At 44.1% G+C, this 19,323-nt stretch overlaps 1 protein-coding gene across 2 annotated transcripts in view; it reads left to right on the top strand.

The window, feature by feature from the left end:
* TMPRSS7 (transmembrane serine protease 7) overlaps positions 1-11,789 on the top strand; it is a 31,742-nt gene extending 19,953 nt beyond the window's left edge. For both annotated transcript variants that reach the window (XM_027586056.1, XM_027586057.1), the window contains 7 exons: positions 389-496; positions 2,761-2,871; positions 3,680-3,796; positions 4,699-4,870; positions 7,468-7,736; positions 9,263-9,399; positions 11,282-11,789. In XM_027586056.1, the coding sequence (XP_027441857.1) occupies positions 389-496; positions 2,761-2,871; positions 3,680-3,796; positions 4,699-4,870; positions 7,468-7,736; positions 9,263-9,399; positions 11,282-11,452 (1,085 nt within the window). In that variant the 3' untranslated portion in view covers positions 11,453-11,789. The remainder of the gene's footprint in view (positions 1-388; positions 497-2,760; positions 2,872-3,679; positions 3,797-4,698; positions 4,871-7,467; positions 7,737-9,262; positions 9,400-11,281) is intronic.
* The last annotated feature ends 7,534 nt before the right edge of the window (positions 11,790-19,323 follow it).

Below are 19,323 nucleotides of genomic sequence, written 5' to 3'. Positions count from 1 at the left end.
CCATTTGTAATTCCCTGGAGGAGTCTAAACACTGCACGCTAAGACTGCTGGACTCTGTAAAGCATATTCCAGCTTTCGCTTTCTCCGAGTCAGTGACAAAGTCGGATTGCTGAGTGAAAAATGGAGATAGTATAAGTTTGATTATACACGTGACCTGGATCCAGTGTCCACTCAGAGCCTCTGGTGGATTAGTTTACTTTCCTCTGCTCTCCTAAATTCACCTTTTTTGTCTTTTATCACCTATAGCTTGATTTGATAGAGAAAGTGTATAATTACTATCGCTACATTGCCATTTCCTTAACCACCTAGTACTTCATTGTTCTTTGTTCATGTGGTCTGATGACTTTGAGGGACTCACACAAGGCTTCCTATGTTTTATTGTCTCTAGCCTGTCCGGTTGGATCTTTTAGATGCTCCTCTGGCTTGTGTGTCCCTCAGGCCCAGCGATGTGATGGAGTAAATGACTGCTTTGATGAAAGTGACGAACTTTTCTGTGGTGGGTATTCAAGTTGTACTATGGCTTTCTTATGAATAAGTAACTTCTCAGGGCCATTGTTGCTGCTGGTGTATATCCTGGGTCTTTGTAGCTGTTATCTATTGCTGCATAACAAGTTACTCCCAACAACAATCATTTATTCTGGACCATGCATCCATGGGTTGTTTGAGATATGACTGATCTAGGCTGGCCTCAGTTGGGTGGCTCTGCCTTAAGCAGTAGGTCCTCCTAAGTTTGGTTCTTTCCAGGTTGGTGTCAGGTCTACTGCTCATGGCTCTTTTTCTCATTGAACTAGTGGGCTGGCCATGGCAGTGGTAGAAGCAAAGGAGGAGTGAGCAAAACCACATGGTTCCTCGTAAGTTTTGGGCTTGGAACCAGCACACCATCACTTACATCATATTCCATCAGTCAAAGTGAGTCCTAGAGCTAAGGCCATAGTCAATGGGCAGGAAGCTTACCCTGCACACTTTGGGGCCATGGCGAGGGTGGAGGTGTATAATACTACCACAGGGAGTGAGGATCTGTGGCCAGTAATTCAGTGAACCTAAAAGTGAATCTTCAACTAACAATCCTCTTTCAAAGCACCGATCTTTTATCTAGAGAGTAGCTCAGAATCTGCAGAGGAGTCAACTCTTTCAGCACATTCATTCATGGAGCACAGGGGTTGTGAAGGAGAGAATTATTACTATTATTACCTGTATAATTTGCAACAATGTCACACCTGCAACGACTAAGGGGCAGGGTATTGGACATTCCTATTTTGGACAGAGGTTCTCTCTCTTGGTTTTTTGTTACTATTTGCACATCATTCCCGAATCTACCTCCAGTTTCGGGGTGTAACATGGGGAGGATAGTTCACCAGACTGTATGACACCACTGGCAACACTTTCTCCTAAAGATCCAGATTTTAATTCAAATACAATTGCAATGGTGAAGCTATTTAATTTCTTTCATATTCTTGGAGAAATAGTAGAGTTAATATAACTATGAGAAACTTATATTCATGAAAAATAACCTATGACTCTATACCTTTTTTTTTGACAAAACAAAATCAAAGTCTCTTAACTTATGGCTCATTGACCTTTTCAATCTATAGGGTTTTCTATTGCTTAAGAAAATAAATGCTGGCCATTATATAGTGAGTGAGGTTGCTGGTGTTTTTTACATTATTATCATTCCCTGCTATGATGCTCCAAACAGAAGTGATTATTGTTACTTTATAAGAAGGGCTGTTTTTGGTAATCATTATTTCTCATAGTGCCATTTTGGGAACTATTCTCTAGGAGTCAGCTAGATACACCCGGAAGCTCAATGAGAATTTCAGGGCAGCCATGTCCTCCCCAGCTACCCCCCACCCCTAACAAGAGATGCCACTGAAAACATGAGAGCGATAACAAAAATGATCACTTTTCACAAAACCAGAAATGTCTAAGGAATCATACCTTCCAAGAGTGCTTGCTAATTTACTGCACCTGTCCCTTGTACAAAGGCAATTCATGAAAATATCCCAAAGAAGAAAACCTGTGATAATTTACAGTGGTGTTTCTTAATTCAGGAAATGGATCACCCAGGACAAAATCATTTTAAAGAGAGTTTTCCTTATACGCAGATCACAAGCCCATTGTCCTTTAAGATCTCATAGATGTTATCTATTCAATAAAACTTTAATGAGCACCTACTATGTAGTCAGGGGCCAGAGGTACAAAGATGAATAAGACAAAATCCTCAATGTAAGGACACTCCCACTTTGTTTAGGAAGGCAGACAAGTTCAATTTTATGTATTTAGTTATTTAATTTTTTTTTTTTTGAAAGAGGGAGAGAGAGGAGGGGCAGAGGGAGAGAGAATCTTAAGCAGGCTCCACACCCTGAGACAATGACCTGAGCCGAAATCAAGAGTTAGAACTGAACTGACTTGAATCACCCAGGCGCCCCAGACAAGTTCAATTTCAATAACAGTTTATGGTTTTTATGTTCCTTAAAAGAAAATCTCACGATGCATTTAATCGTGATTAAGTAAACAAATTGCCAGGGTTGAACACACTTAGGCAAAAGCAAAAATCAGAGCTGACAAACTCAGAGCAGTAGGAATTACAGCAAAGTTTCGACCTCCACTTTTCTCATGCAGGTGTCAGGTTTGAGGAAAACACACTTTTTATTTTATGTAAGTCATCTTAACCATGTGCACCATTAGAGGGGCCCTGCTGGTTCTCAGAAGCCAGCTGATGTCTCAGGCTCATGAGCTTTCTGTCTGTTCTCATTCCAGTGACTCTTAAGCCTGCCTGCCACGCCAGCTCTCTTGGACAGCATGGCCCTCTGGTCTGTGACGGCTTCAGGGACTGTGAGGGCGGCCAGGATGAGCAGAACTGCACTCAAAGTGAGGGAGAGTCCTCTGCACTCTGCTGTTCTTCCTGTACACTCTGCTAGTCGGAACTGAAATAACTCTGGGGGGTTAGGGCAATTGACTTGCCCCAGTTTTCCCAAGACTTACCCAGTTTTAGCACTGAAAATCCCAGTTCCCTGGACTCTCTTGGGCCCAGGCAAAACGGGACAGTTGGTCACTGTTTGAGTGTGTGTGTTGAGCGTGTGCGCACGTGTGTGTGTGTCCGTGTAAATACCGTGTAAAGCTTTTCATTGTTTATTTGCTCTTAATGCTGCTCGAGAGTAAACGATGCTGAGGACGTGATCTAGCGGGACTTGCCAGATACCGTGATGGGGCATGTTCTATTCTAGCCCCCACAGAAGCACACACCACTAGAGTTGTGAACAAATGTGCTGTGATTCACAAAGCCTGCCCATTTTCTCCGTAATGATATGAAAGGACTGAATATGGTATTGATCTTTGCTCAGAATTTTCTTGGAGAACAAGACAAAATAATTAATAGCACAGAGACCACGGCCTACAGCAACCGATAGGGCCAACTGCTTTGCATCTCACCTCTGATGGAAGAAAGGAGGGGCCATCGGATTAGTTCTCAACAGGTGTGCCTGCCTGCCTGCCTTCCGATGGCTCTGAGGTGAAGGGACTGGTCACCGTGGGCTTGCTTCATCGCCCCTGCCATGTTTCCCAGAGCAGCGAATACTGAGGCCATGGCTACCCCATCCTTGGAGGATGGAGCTGAGTGTCATTCCCTCAAGTCTGTTTCTGGGCAGGAAAAACTCTTTCCTCTTTTGTTCATTTTTAGGCATTCCATGTAACAACAGGACTTTTAAGTGTGGCAATGATATTTGCTTCAGGAAACAGAACGCACAGTGTGATGGGACCATGGATTGCCCAGATGGAAGCGATGAAGAAGGCTGCAGTAAGTAGAAATACGTTCTTTCCCACTCCTTGTATTGTCTTCAGCTTCCGGTTGTTCATTTTCATTCCCTTCTTGGGGTAAATGCCCCTGGCAAAAGTTGGTCTCCAGGGAAGAATAGTAAATATTGGCGAACTGCGTCTGAAATGATTTCTCAGAATTAAAAACTCTGGAGCGGATTCTGTCTGCTTTCTTGATAACAAGCATCAAAACCTCAGGTGTTTATAATGACAACTTTCACTTTCTGATAACTCTAATCAAGGGAGAAGCTCCTAAATAAAAAGTCCACGAGAAAAGAAACAGATACTGGAACACAGTGGATGACTGTTATTTAAGCCTTATGTTATAATCAATACCAAGTGCTGCTTCTTTCTTTAGCGACAGCCTGAGAACTGTAATCTGCCATATGTTAGTATGTGGTCTCTAACTGGCCACCTGGCAGCATGTTAGTAATGCATCCTTATCAATACAATTTGCCCCGGAGAATAATTGTTCTGGTAACTAGTTTTTCTTAATGGGTTTTCATTTGTCTTGGGACTTAGAAATTCTCTCCCGAATGCCTCCTCTCAAATCAGCACGCCTCCAAAGATGCATTCAATTCTCTTGCGTTTGAAACTCATCTTTTCCTCTCTAATAATCTAAGCCCCACAACTCCTGTTCATATCAGGGCAGCTGTTGCTAACAAGTCCCCTCCTCCTTGAATCAATGTGCTTTTTGTATGGAGACTCTGTGTGCCGCCTGTTCTCAGGAGGGAGTGGTGTGTGGGTGCCTTTCCTCTAGATAAGCGAGAGGTTTCACATTGCTTGCCTGGGGCCTCAGTTCCCAATGCAGCTCCAAGCCGAACTTCATTTCCAGTTTTTCTTCCAAGTCTGCTTTTAAATCACGGGGCCCTTCCTTTCCTGAAGGCTGCAGCGGGGGCTCCTCCACCCTCCACCGCATCATTGGGGGCACCGACACGCAGGAAGGGGGTTGGCCGTGGCAAGTCAGCCTCCACTTTGTCGGATCTGCCTACTGCGCAGCCTCGCTCATCTCCAGGGAGTGGCTTCTTTCTGCGGCCCACTGTTTCCATGGAAACAGGTACGGCATCCCAATTCTTACTCATCCCAATTCTTACTCTAAGATGGCACACTTTCTGATCCCAGACCATACATCCGTCCTCAAGCTGTGGAAGGAAGCTGCCCGCTGGGGACATTCGATCAATTTAAATGGTGTGTCTGTGTGTAGAATGGGCACTGGACTTCTATTTAGAGTGGAAGGGTAATGATTCTTCACCCAATTTCCGAAGTATTGGTTGGGGAAAGGGTTCCCATACCACCAGGCAACTCTCTGACACCAGTTGAGTGTCTTACAATTTAACTCAATTCTGACCCTGTCTGCCTGCAGATAGCATCAGATTAAGCAGGTGAAGGGCTCAGACCCACAAGACTGTCCCTCCTAGCCTACCTCAGACACCTGTTGTAAGTACAGGTTGTCACCGTACTTCTGGCTCAGCAGCTGTAGAGGTTCCAACCATCTTTTCCTGGGGTTCAATTAATTTGCTAGAGCAGTTCATAGAACCCAGAAAAACAGTTTACTTTCTAGATCACTGGTTTATTGTCAAGAGGTATAACTCAGGAACAACCAGAGGGAAGAGATGCCTGGGGCGAGGTTTGGGGAAAGGGTGAGGAGCTGTCATGCCCGCCCCCAGGTGCACCACTCTCCCAGAGCCACTGTCCCTGAATCTCCATATGTTCACCAACCCTGAAGCTCTCTGAACCCTGTCCTTTTGGGTGTTTATGGAGGCTCCAGTACTTAGGCATGACTGATTAAATCATTGGCTTTGGTGGTGGATTCTAACCTCCAGCCCTTCTCCCCTCCTCAGAGATCAGACTGAAAGTTGCAAGCCTCCAATCACATAGTTGGTTCTCCTGGCCACTGGCTCCCGACCTTGGGTGGGGTCCAAAAGTCACTCATTAACATAACAACATAACAAGCCGGCTTTGTGGTGCTATTCACTTGGGAAACTCCAAGGGTTTTTAAGAGCTGTGCCCGAAACGAGATAAAGACCAAATATATATTTCTGATCATAAAATCACAATCTCACGGAAGGGAATCATGCAAAGGTCCATTATTAGGGCTCACGTTGGAAGAGCTCTGACTATCTTTACCAATGGGATTGTTATGGGGCAGATGCTCTTTCAGTTCAGAGTGAAAGGGAAGCTTAGAACATATAACCACTAAAATGTAACCTCATTTGGAATCTACTGGATCTTAGGTACAAAAAGATATCATTCGTTTCTCATTCCGAATTTTTTAAAGTAGAGTATTTCAACCAATTTATACAATTTAACTATTTGCCTCTTTTTTTTTTTAAGATTTTATTTATTTAATTGACAGAGAGAGAGAGAGTGTGAGGGGGAACATAGCAGGGGGAGTGGGAGAGGGAGAAGCAGGCCTCCGGCCGATCAGGGAGCCCGATGCGGGGCTCGATCCCAGGACCCTGGGATCATGACCTGAGCCAAAGGCAGTCGCTTAACCAACTGAGCCATCCAGGCGCCCCTTAACTATTTGCTTCTTTTGGAAATTACAGAGTTCACGTTCATGACTAAAATGGCTATGCTTCGGGCGCCTGGGTGGCTCAGTTGGTTAAGCGACTGCTTTCTGCTCAGGTCATGTTCCTGGAGTCTCAGGATCAAGTCCCGCATCAGGCTCCCTGCTCAGCGGGGAGTCTGCTTCTCCCTCTGACCCTTCCCCCTCTCATGTGCTCTCTCTCTCTCTCAAATAAATAAATAAATAAATAAAATAAAAAAAAAAAATGGCTATGCTTCTCTTTAATCAGTAGTCTTTTACCCTATGACACTGCTCCAAGTACTATGGTAACCTTAATACTCCCCCGGGTGCCTGGTGCCACCATGAGATGTCAGCTGCACAGATTCAGGGCCATACTCTTTAGGCTCTGTCCTTATTTTTCTTGCAAAGCTCTTGCCATCTCTTCACCCTACTAGAACAAGGCTGCTGTGCAGGTGGAGCTGGATACCTCACATGGAAACTGCAAGACCATCAGTGACTTTGTGCAAGGCCACAGGGGTCAGAAGTAGAGTTCTGGAAGGGCTGACAAAGAGTGGGGCCCCTAAGAATGGTCATGCTTGAGCAGTTGTAGCCATGATCTTTCAGGCTTCTGGTAGATGACACGAAGGAATTTCATCAAATTCCTCCTTATCACACTTTGATTTCTAAGCTCTCTTGGGATTCATGTCATTTGAATTTGGCAAAAGGATTCCCAGACCTCTGTCCTACGGGCCCTGTCTGTCCCCATCAAATGCCTACGTCAGCATGAATAGGAAGAATGTAACAAATTAATTCCAGTCACATTCTTGACCCATGTATGGTTCATGAGATAGCAGGGGCAACGGAATTTCCAGCAGTTCTTTAAGATGGGAGAGGGAATTTTCTGGAACATAGCTACCATGCACCACCCCTACTATACTTTCCTTCATCTCTGGTTTTACTAGGAGACAAGGGAGGCTCAGAAAAGTTGTGCTTTTTGCCATGTCAGTGTACAGAGCCAGGGACTACGATAGGAACTGGAAGGTAGGCCTTCCTGCCTCTGCCCTTGTCTGTCTGCAGAGGGCTTGTGTCCAAACCCTGGGTGGTTCTCCAAACCCTGGCCACTGACTTTCTTCCTTTTCTGCTAGGTTGTCAGACCCCACGCCATGGACTGCTCACCTCGGGATGTACGTGCAGGGGAATGCCAAGTTCGTCTCCCCAGTGAAAAGAATTGTGGTCCATGAGTACTATAACAGTCAGACCTTTGACTATGACATTGCTCTGCTACAGCTCAGTGCGGCCTGGCCTGAGACCCTGAAACAGCTCATTCAGCCAATATGCATTCCTCCTGCTGGCCAGAAAGTGCGCAGTGGGGAGAAGTGCTGGGTAACTGGCTGGGGGCGAAGGCACGAAGCAGGTGTGTGAACGAGTAAATGGTCATGCCCTGCCCCTCCAGATAATACTCACTTGCGTTGATGTGGTGCTTTGGGGTTCACAGAGAGGGTTTTTGTATATGGTCTCATTTGAGCTTCCTGATAATTCTAAGAAGTAGAATGGAGGAAGGTGTTATTATTCCTATTTTATGATGTTCTTCCCTTACCCCCAAAAGAAGCAAGACCCACCTCACAAGGGGAAGGAGGCCTGTGAGCAAGGCAAGATTGGATAGATAGTATGGGCCCTTTTCAAACTGTACTGGGTTTTCCACTATAGAGGAGCAATTCCTCTTTACTTTTAGGTTCCCTTCCATCCAAAGAAGCGATTCCTTTTCTTAAAGAAGAGAAGGACGCCCCCTCCCCCCGACCCCCGCCCCATTGTGTCAAGTCACAGGCAACTGTCTGGAGGCTTATACAAGTATGGCTGTCACAAAGGCAACTCACCAGGCAGATGAGAGTCAGGGCCGAAAACCTGCCTGCCCTTAGCTCCCCGCACTGCAAATTCAGGCCCGGGGAGTTCCATCAGCCTAGAATCGGACCGCCTGGAGGGGATGCCTCCTTATAATCCCTTCACCCTAGCTGGCCTCTCTATCATTACGCAGAAAGGTCGGACTGGTAGGGAAGTCCCTACATCTGCTCCGTCAAGATTTTTCATGGTCTAGGATTCAAGGTTGATTCCCAATGTGCAGCAAGAGGAAGAAGCCATAGCTTTGTGAGCACCGCCCCAGAGCTGACGCTCCTCCTTCGGCTCCCACGCCTCTCAGAGTCCCGAGCAGCCATTTCCAAGGGTTTAGGACAGACGCATTTTCTGCAAATCTTGGCCTTGTTTCGACACCCTCTAAACATTCCTTGCAGGCAGCTTCTCTAGGGCTCACTGCCAGTGTGTGGTTAATGCCCTCCCAGTGGCCTGCTGGGATCTCAGGCTCCCGGCTCCAACACCTGTAACCTATCAGGACTGTGTTCCGGGCTTTAATTGCATTATCCTATATCACGGGAGGGAAGAGTCTATTCAACCAGCTTTATCATGAGACATTTCTTTATAAGCATGAGTATGAGTGTATTTATTTTTCTGAATCATTTTAGCCAGACAGGATAAAAAGGAAGTGAAAGGGCTATAACAAAACTTTTGTTTTTATGGTTCCCAGGACTCTCCCATATATCAGATTATGCCGCTCTATTTCAGGGGTGGTCCTCTCAACCAGTAAGTATTAGTAACTGTTGGGATTCACAGTCCTACCAGAAGCAAGAAGTCCATGGTGAAGGAGTATGGCTCAGTGGCTCCAATGATTGAGTCAGACCTTGGGTCTGAATCCTGCTCTATTACCTGTGAGGTGTGTGCCATTGGGCACTCCCTCTAACCTCCTAAGCCTCTATTTCTTCATCAGCAAAATGGGGATTATAAAAGAATTTACATAAAAAATTGTTCTGAGATAATGTGAGTAGATGGTCTAATAGCACCCTGCATAAGTGTAATCGTTACCATGATTTCTACTTCCAATGTGTTTTCCAGACAATAAAGGCTCCCCTGTTTTGCAGCAAGCAGAGGTAGAGCTCATTGACCAAACCCTCTGTGTTTCCACCTATGGGATCATCACTTCACGGATGCTCTGCGCAGGGGTCATGTCAGGCAAGAGAGATGCTTGCAGGGTAAGTCATTGCACCTTTCCTTTGCCAAGAGGTTATACTTTCCATAAATGCTCTCATGTTTAACTTGCACAACACTGGGAAATAACTAGGACAGGTATTTCCCTTAATTCAGATATTAATTATAATCTAATTGCCTAAGATCAGGGAAAGATGATTAAATAATTAGGTCTATAAAACTCAGTTTTCTGGCTCCCATGTATTTTCCTCCAACATTTAGAAAATGAGGTTGGGATTTATCATTCTGCCATAATTTATTTTCTTATGACCAGAACTAAAAAACAAAGCAGTTCTCTCTCTCTCTCTCTCTCTCTCTCTCTCTCTCTCTCTCTCTCACACACACACACACACACACACACACACACACACATACACACACACACAGTGTTTTAGGATGGTTAGCTGCCATTTCCTTTCTGAAATATCAGGGTTTTATTCACTTGCTCTTTGATGCATAGGCTGGGGGAAGGGAAAGAGGACTGGGAGAGGCCACAGAGGACACTCATTCGCATGCCTCTGGTTAGGCCTCCTGACAGTGGTCAAGTTGGAGTTCATCTTCGTGAGGACGTTTCTAAGTCTCAGATTCCAACCTATGCTGATAGCTGTATGATTGCCAAAAAGTGAACAGATGCTTTAGAGGATGAAGAGGGCAGTGGGAGCTGTTCCCACATCTCTCCACAACCTTAGCCACCATGCCACAAAAACTCATCTTACTATAATAATGGATTTTATCTTCTGAACTCCTGTTTTGCGGCAAACACTAGATCCTTTGCAAAAATTCATTCAAGTCTTTCTTTCACGCCCATTTTACGGAAGAGGAAACTGGGACATGGAGAGGGTAAGCAAATTACCCAAGGTCACACAGCTAGTAAGTAAATGCCTGAGCTGGAATGTGAACGCTTCTCTGTCTAATGCTAAAGCTGCTCTGTTTTGGCTGCTTCCCGAGGCTAGTCAGTTCTAGAGTCCTGTTCCACCTAGCCACCAAAGTTTACAGGTCAACTTAGACTTAGTAGAGCTGGTGTCGTGATAATTAAAATAGAAAGAGTCCAGTTTCTCTACCAGTCAGAATTCATCTAATCAGGGTTGGAATTGCGGGGTGGGACTCCGGGGACAAATTCGGAATGCTTTTTTTTAATCTTTGCCTCTAGCTAAGTTGCAGCTTTACCTGTCTTCCAAACTAGAAAAATAAAGCCCAGGTGTTATAATGTAAAGGATGGGTACTGTAGGATTTATGTTTACACTGTGAATTATTTTTGTCTTTGCTTTGCTTTGTGGAGTTGAGGTATCAGAAGGGACTCTCAGATGAGGGTGATTTGTCCCTGATGGCTGTGGGCCAGTGAGCCTTAGGGGTTGCCTTAGAGGTGTGGTTCTTCATCATTCATTGTCAGAATCCTGAGCCAACCACTGAATTTGCATGGCCCAGAGGCAGAGGTCAACTTGCCAAGGTAACCCTGGTTCCTGAGGTTGTTGTCAGGGCTAAATGACCCAAAATAGTACTTGGCAGACAGCTCACACTAAATAAATGTTAGCCATTATTACTACTACTACCCCTACTACTATGGCTACCTCCACTACTATTGAGGTTTGTTCTTTGTTTGGGATATGTGAGAGTTGTTTCCCCTACAAAAATATTCTAAAGATACTCTTGGCCTAAAGAATTACAATTCTTGTGACGAATGAAGCTTTTTGATTCTGGGAAGAATAATTCTAAAATGACATTAGAAGCTTCATATTATTTCCTGACCCTTCTCCAAACTACGTAATGATTAGCCAAGCGAAAACTTTCCAAAACGGGAGTTTTGCTACAATCCATTAGACACATTAATGACAAAATTGATGATCACGGGAGAAAGGTACTTCCTACTTACATTATCTTCTTGTGCAGGGAGATTCAGGTGGACCTTTATCTTGTCGAAGAAAAACTGATGGAAAATGGATTTTGACTGGCATCGTTAGCTGGGGACATGGATGCGGAAGACCAAACTTTCCTGGTGTTTACACAAGAGTGTCAAACTTCGTTCCCTGGATTCATAAATATGTCCCTTCTCTTATGTAAAAGTACAAGTTGGAGTTTTGACTATGATTTCTGTGATAGATTCTTTGAAAAAGAAAGCAGTAATTATCCATAAAATGAGACCCTATTTTTTTCTCCTGTAAATTTCAGATTGCTTTCATTTGATGTTTATCGAAAGGCAGAGAAATTAATATGTATTTTATTCCAGGAAAAATTGCCTCAAGGATAGAACTGTATTCATTCTTAAGCATCAAGGGGCCATTGATTCAGAAATGGAGGAAACCTAAAGTAATGTCATGAATCAAGACTCTAAAATAAAATAAGAAATGGGTGAGATGCTCAAGAATCCATTCTTAAATTTATGTTTCTATTCAAGGTACAGATATTTATAAGGATTTAGGCAAATCTGATTTATTAAAATAAAAAATTCCACTAAAAATGCCTGATTTCAGTGTTCTAATAAAAGTAAATGCACAAAAATGTCTCTTTTATAAACACAAATGAACCCAAGCTCAGTTATTGACAAAGGAAGTATCTATATTGTTGGTTTCCAATCCAGTTTTGTCTAACTATATCATAACAGACTTTCTTCAGCCATGACACAGGGTAATATTGTGTACAGAGAAACCAATCTACTAACCAACAAAACTGACAACCTAACTTACTTGGTTCTTTCATGCCAAGATGGCAGGATGACACGGAACTATATTCACGAAAATCATGGAATGAAGCATCATGGTAGTTCGACTGAAAGCACTTACGTGGGATTTAAGGAATTGTGATAATGCTGCTCAGCAGTTGAACGATAAGGGAATTTTTATTTTTTATTTTTTATTTATTTATTTATTTTTTTTAAAGATTTTATTTATTTATTTGAGAGAGAGAGAATGAGAGATAGATAGCACAAGAGGGAAGAGGGTCAGAGGGAGAAGCAGACTCCCTGCTGAGCAGGGAGCCCGATGCGGGACTCGATCCCGGGACTCCAGGATCATGACCTGAGCCGAAGGCAGTCGCTCAACCAACTGAGCCACCCAGGCGCCCGATAAGGGAATTTTTAGATGATTGTTTTGAAAGTCAAAATTTTCAGAAATATTATCATTTGGCTTCTGATTTTTTTTTTTTTTTTTTAAATAAAACTCCAGTGGCCTAGACTTACTTCTATTTTCAGGGCATTGTAATACCTAGCATAGTTGTAAACCTGTAATACATGCTCAATACATCACAGTTATTGATTTATTTGATCTTGATTTAGAAGGTTTCATATTTGATCTCAGAATAAACTTTCCATGAACAGAGGCTAGACTTAACAATACCACTGACTAGGGGAAAACAGCAGGAAGGAGAAGAATGATATTTGTTTTCCCTGGGACAGAGTCAAAGGAGTAATAACAATGCTATTTTTAAGTAGGGTCCAGAATAATGAAAATGGTTTTGTGGGGCTTCAGAAGATCTTAATGTAACAGTAAAAGGAGAGAAAGAGAGCAAAAGGGTTCATTCTCTGGATCAGACAGAAAGGCTGAAATGTGGATTTAATATCCCTGGAATAGTGAACAATTTCCAGTTCACAGAATATATTTTGATTTGCCAAAAGACTGTTTCCATCAGGTAAAAGGCACAACATTTTAATGATACCTTTCTGAACGGGTTCCTAAGGATTCAGTAAACCAGCTATGGCATAGTACAATTCAGAGTGCCAAGTGCACCACTTAATTCACAAAGTGGGACTTAGTTACTAAAGTCACTGTGTAGAAGAACAAATTAGGCTGACAGTTCTTAAAACCAGGTTTATTTTGCCTGGGATTGCTATGACCTAGGTACAAGGTGAATTGTACTTTTTTTTTTTTTAAAGATTTTATTTATTTGCCAGAGGGAGAGCTAGCGAGCATAAGCAGGGGGAGTGGCAGGCAAAGGGAGAAGCAGACTTCCCGCCGAGCAAGGAGCCTGATGTGGACTTAATCCCAGGACCCTGAGATCATGACCCAAGCTGAAGGCAGACACTTAACTGACTGAGCCACCCAGGCATCCCTGAATTGTATTTTTTATTCGTGGTCAATTTTAAGGAGATTTACTATTTAAAAACTTTACCAACACCTTAAGTAAGTTTGTGATCTCAGGAAATGGAGGAGGGCTAGCTTGATCTATCAGATTCAACTCAGGGAATTTTTATTTTTTATTTTTTTAATCTTTTTAAAGATTTTATTTATTTTTTGACAGAGAGAGACACAGCGAGAGAAGGAACACAAGCAAGGGGAGTGGGAGAGGGAGAAGCAGGCTTCCTGCGGAGCAAGGAGCCCGATGTGGGGCTCGATCCCAGGACCCTGGGATCATGACCTGAGCCGAAGGCAGATGTTTAACAACTGAGCCACCCAGGCGCCCCTAACACAGGGAATTTTTCAAACCACACATACATGCTACCACTCTATGCGCTTGCTTGCTCAAATGTGATTGTACCATGTTCTTCAGCAGTGCAGGGGTGGGGAAAAGGTTCAGAAACACCAACCTAACTTACTTGGCTATTTTATGCCAACATGCCAGGATGACATGGAACTTTATTTCTTTATTCTTTAATATACTTTATTCTTGCAAAAGTGTGAATAGAGGCAGATCCAAAGACTGGATTAGTTGGCAGAGAGGAATGGTCTCCATAAACCAAGACAGGAGCACTTCTATGGGCCAGACTACTGGGGACACTTGCCCTCCTTCACAGTGTCTTCAAATCTGCAAACTGCAACCTCACAAATCAACCTTTTTCCAATTGTTTTCTGCTTGATTGGTCTGAGAGGCTGACCCAATTGCCTATGTTCACAGTAGTAGTGCTTGTCACCTGACAACATATGGATATATATTGTGCTTTCAAGAGGTGCAGGTCTGTTTGAAGGTAATGAGATGCTTTGGTGCTTTGGTGATGTCACTTAGATGGTGTTACTTTAGTTTTCAGTTTATAAAATAATCATTTGGAAAATTATTTGCTCTCAAAAGAGAGATGAAGAAAAAGAGCAAGTTCTATGACAAGAAAAACAAAATTGAAAATCTTCTACTGGTCAGCAAGCCTTGGCAACAAGTAGATTTTAATTTTTTACCCTTATTTACATTTTAATCCTTAAGCAAACTAAAGCAATTGAGTCAATAATAATTTGAAATTATATTAAAAAGAACTATTTGTGCAAGAATAGTATACGTTAAAAAACATGTTTGAATAGCTTTATGAAAGAACAATACCCTTTAAAAAGCTACCCCTATAGAGATTTTAAAGAAATGGCAAAAACAAACCTATATAGAATTTGGTTTCTCATCCAAAAATCTTCAACTGCCATCAAGAATTGTTTAATCTAGTTTTGGTTCTACCTCAAGGGAGAAACATTTTTTTCTTACTCATTCTGAATCTTCAGTTTAGAGTCAGACTGACTGGCAGGATGAAAAAGTCCTCAAGAAGAGATTAGGACACTTATCTACATTCTAGATCAGCTCTCTGGAGATTAAGAAATTTGCAGTTATCAGAAATCAGGAACAAGTTGCAAGTAAGACTTTAAATAGTTCAGGTAGTATTGGGAGGTGTCAGCAAGTGTCAGTGATCAAAAAAATGCAACAGGACAGGAACACAAATCAATATCAAAAGAAAATCTATTGAGTCAAGGATTAATTGCTGGCTGCTAAGGGTTGGAAGTGGGTGGGGATTACTTACAAAGATCATTACAGTCACAGAAAGTAAGGGAATATTTACTGAGACCCTGCTATTTGTCAGGTACAGGAATAAATGCTTTATTCTAATTACTTCATTTAATTGTCTTTACTGGGTAGGAATCATTTTATAATGAGGACAGAAGCTTGGGGAGCCTGGGGGGCTCAATTGGTTAAGCTTCCAACTCGGTTTCAGCTCAGGTCGTGAGTTCAGGTGGTGAGATCAAGCCCCACATCAAGAATTAAGATTCTCTCTCTCCCTCTTTCTCTTGCTCCCACCCCACCCCACTTGTGTGCGCATTCTCTCTCTCAAGAAGAAGAAGCAGCAGCTGATAGATATTGAACAATTTGCCCAAGAGCACACAGTAGTGCAAGTCTTAAATCTGTTTGTCCTCAAGACCTATATTACCATAGAGATGCCAACTGTATGCAAGGATTAGGTTTATGGAATTATAGAAATGCATCCTAATCTAGTTTAGAGATTACATAAACCCTGCTTCCCACTACTCAGAAAGCATTAGGAGATCTGGTTTAGAGTGTGTTTGTGACAGTAAACAGTAGCTTTTTTTTTTTTTTTTAAAGATTTTATTTATTTATTTGAGAGAGAGAGAATGAGCGATAGAAATCACGAGAGGGAAGAGGGTCAGAGGGAGAAGCAGACTCCCTGCTGAGCAGGAAGCCCGATGTGGGACTCAATCCCGGGACTCCAGGATCATGACCTGAGCCGAAGGCAGTCGCTTAACCAACTGAGCCACCCAGGCGCCCAACAGTAGCTTTTTGATCCTGTGGAGGGTGAAGGAAATTTTAAGCATCTATTCAAACAGAAACCGGGCTCGGAAGACAGCTACAATTCATCCAACACAGGGAGGGAATCTCCCATTGAAACTAAGCTCTTGCAGTCAAACGAGGGAACTGTGGGAAAGGTTGTCTGGGCCTGGGTAAGGATGGGGGTCCAGGTTTGAGAGGTCTTGGTGATTCAAGTGGGGGTCTCAGGCCCTGGGTCTACCAAACCATCAGTGCTGAGAATATCATTCTATCATTCCAATTACCCAACATTTATATAGGGCACCGTGCTTGACACAGAGCTAGGCACTGGGAATTCACAGGTACTTCAGGGAGCTTAAACAGTAGAGGAGACAGATGAGACAAAAAATTACTGCTCATCCTTCCTGTTAACCATTCGGGCCACTTTACTGATTCTCAGACAGTAAAAATAAAACGGGTCCCAGTTTACAGTCCTTATTCCTGAACGCCCCTCTTCCTTCCACACAGTGCAGCTACTGTCCTTACCACCTTTAACTTTTTTTTTTTAAAGATTTATTTATTTATTTGAGAGAGAGAGAATGAGAGCGATAGAGAGCACGAGAGGGAAGAGGGTCAGAGGGAGAAGCAGACTCCCCGCTGAGCAGGGAGCCCGATGTGGGACTCGATCCCGGGACTCCAGGATCATGACCTGAGCCGAAGGCAGTCGCTTAACCAACTGAGCCACCCAGGCGCCCACCACCTTTAACTTTTTGTTTCCAATTTCGTATGAAAAAACTGAAGGAATAATTGGCATTTAACATGATGTTAGTTTCAGGTGTACAACATAACGATTCGATATTTGTGTAAATGATCACCACAATAAATCTAGTTAATGTCCATCCCCACACATAGTTACAGGCTTTTTTTCTCCTGATGAGAACTTTTAAGATCTACTCTCTGAGCAACTTTCAAATCTGCAACACATATTCTAAACTACAGTCGCCATGCTGAACATTGCATCCCCATACCACCTTCTCGATGGGGCCTGAGGTGATTGCCCTATTTATCATCGTACCTCCTCTTCCCCGTAATCTTCACCACAAGACACTCCAGCCTCCCTTCCTCTGCTTTATTTTTTTCCATAGCACAAGGCATTTCAAATATTCTAGAAATGTTGTTTGATTCCCCTCATTAAATATAAGCCTCACAATGGCCGTGATTTTGTTTAATTTAACTATCTCTTCAGACTTATCCCAAGCACCCAGAAGAATGTTTGACACATAGCAAGCACTCAGTAGTATTTGTTGAATTAAATTGGACTGAATATGATGCATTTAGCATAGGTACAATGTGTATTGGTTGCAGAGAAGAGTGTAGATAACTTCTGGTGGAGGAGGCAAGCCAGGGAAGCTTTCGTAGAAAAAGTAAGTCTCAGCTAGAAGCCAAAGATGAATGGGAATGGTCCATGCAGAAAGTGGGTAGGAAAAACATTGTAAGCAGAGGGAACATCATATACAAAGAAGGGGGGGGTGGCAATAGAATGGGACAGGTGAGGGCCAGCCCGGAAGAGGAATCTGATCAGACAAGAGGGGTGTCCTGATTATTGAATGTCTGAGAAGGAAGACAAGATGTCAGTTATTGTAAGGAAAGGTACAGAAAGGTGCAGGCTCCCTTTCTCTTTGCACCCCATATTCATTTTCTTCTGTGAGCTCTAGGAGGCTGACCCCCAACTCTGTCACCAGTTCCCAATGGGAGTCATGGAAAGGAGAGTGGCAGGTGGGGACAGAGGTCAGAGTATTTATTCATGTCTGTTTCCTCCTTGCTGGGCTGCAGTCCTGGCAATGGCTGCACCTCGTTTGTCACTATAGATCCTGTCAGGAGGGCCCTCTTTGAAGGCTCCAGGTCTTTTTTAAAAAAGATTTTATTTATTTATTAGAGAGAGAGAGAGAATTTTATTAGAGAGAGAGAGAGAGCCCGAGGAGGTACAGGGGGTAGAGGGGGAAGGAGAGGGAGAGAATCTTCAGCAGACTCCAGGCTGAGCACGGAGCGGGAGGCTGGCTGGCTCCCAGGACCCCAAGAGATCAGGACCTGAGCCAAAGCCAAGAGTCGGAGACTCAACTGACTCAATCACCCAGGCGCCCGGAAGGCAGGCAGATAGAGTTCAGATGATCTGGTACCAGGCAAGAGACAACTAGAAACCCAATATTTAGGAAGTGTCTGAACCGTAGGCTTTGAAGATGTCAGACTTTTGGACGCAAGCCAGCATCTTCTGAAGTGAAACCTATTTATATGCATCCTGTCCACACCTCAAACTGGTCTCAATACCTGTGTGTTGGGGGCAAGCCTGCTCTGAACAGAAGCTTGAGAGGATCAACACACACCATGCTTAGCAAACCTAATTCCAGGGGCGCCTGGGTGGCTCAGTCGTTAAGCATCTGCCTTCGGCTCAGGTCATGATCCCAGGGTCCTGGGATCGGGCCCCACGTAGGGCTCCCTGCTCTGCAGGGTGTCTGCTTCTCCCTCTCCCACTCCCCGCTTGTGTTCCTTCCCTTGCTGTGTGTGTCTCTCTCTGTCAAATAAATTTAAAAAATCTTAAAAAAATATATTAAAAAAAAAAAACCTAATTCCAGTCTCCCCAAACCAGAAGTTCTGAACTATGGGTTGTGTGTGAGTGCCTAGCCTTTCCCTCAGGTTGGGGGTGTGTGTGTGTTTTGGGGGGTGAGGGGTGTCTGTGACTCCTCTTCTCAAAGGCAGATGATGATAAACGTTTGTGATTGTTTCCTACATGTTAGTCACTGCTCCTACTGCTTTACTGACACCAACTCTTTTAATCCTGGCAACAGCTCCATTCTGTAGGCACTAACACGCGGCCAACTGTCCAGGTGAGAAAGTTGGCAGGAAAGATGAAGCCCAACGTCTCACTGTAGGAACCGTGTGAAAGGGGATTAACCTGGGCAGCCTGGTCCCAGAGCCCGCCGTCCCCTCCATCACCCCATCCTGGCTCTTTGCCTGACTCTGGACTTGTACAGGGAAGGAATGTATTCGCGTGTACTATCCACCTTCATCTGCTCGGAACCTCGCACGACGCCTGGCACGCAGGGGATGCTTCATAGTTCCTCGCTGGTGAAATGAATGAACTTCTGCTAGGCGGGGCAAGCCCTGGCAGCAGAGGGCTGCTGGAGATGGAATGTCAACTTTCCTCCGTGGCACCGCGCTGCCGGCCCCATCCCGGCCACAGCCACCACCTGGCCGGGCCCTTGGCTCAGCTTCTGCTTTGGATCTGCGCGAACTGGGAAAGGCTGAGCCGGCAGCTCCCTGAACAAACCAGAAAAACAGCCCTCCTCTGCTCGGCTCGCGAGCCCACAGGAGGCGCGGCGGTTCTACCCCGCAGGGGCCTGGGGCGCCTCCTCAGCACCGCCCCGCTCCGCCCCGCCCGCGGGGGGCGGAGTGCGAGCTGTCGGCAGGCCACTCTGGACTCCGCACCCTGGAGT

This window comes from Zalophus californianus, chromosome 1, assembly GCF_009762305.2.
Source record: "Zalophus californianus isolate mZalCal1 chromosome 1, mZalCal1.pri.v2, whole genome shotgun sequence".
Lineage (NCBI taxonomy): Eukaryota > Metazoa > Chordata > Mammalia > Carnivora > Otariidae > Zalophus > Zalophus californianus.
The sequence above is the reverse complement of the archived record's forward strand: the minus strand, read 5'-3'. Positions and strand labels throughout refer to the sequence as shown.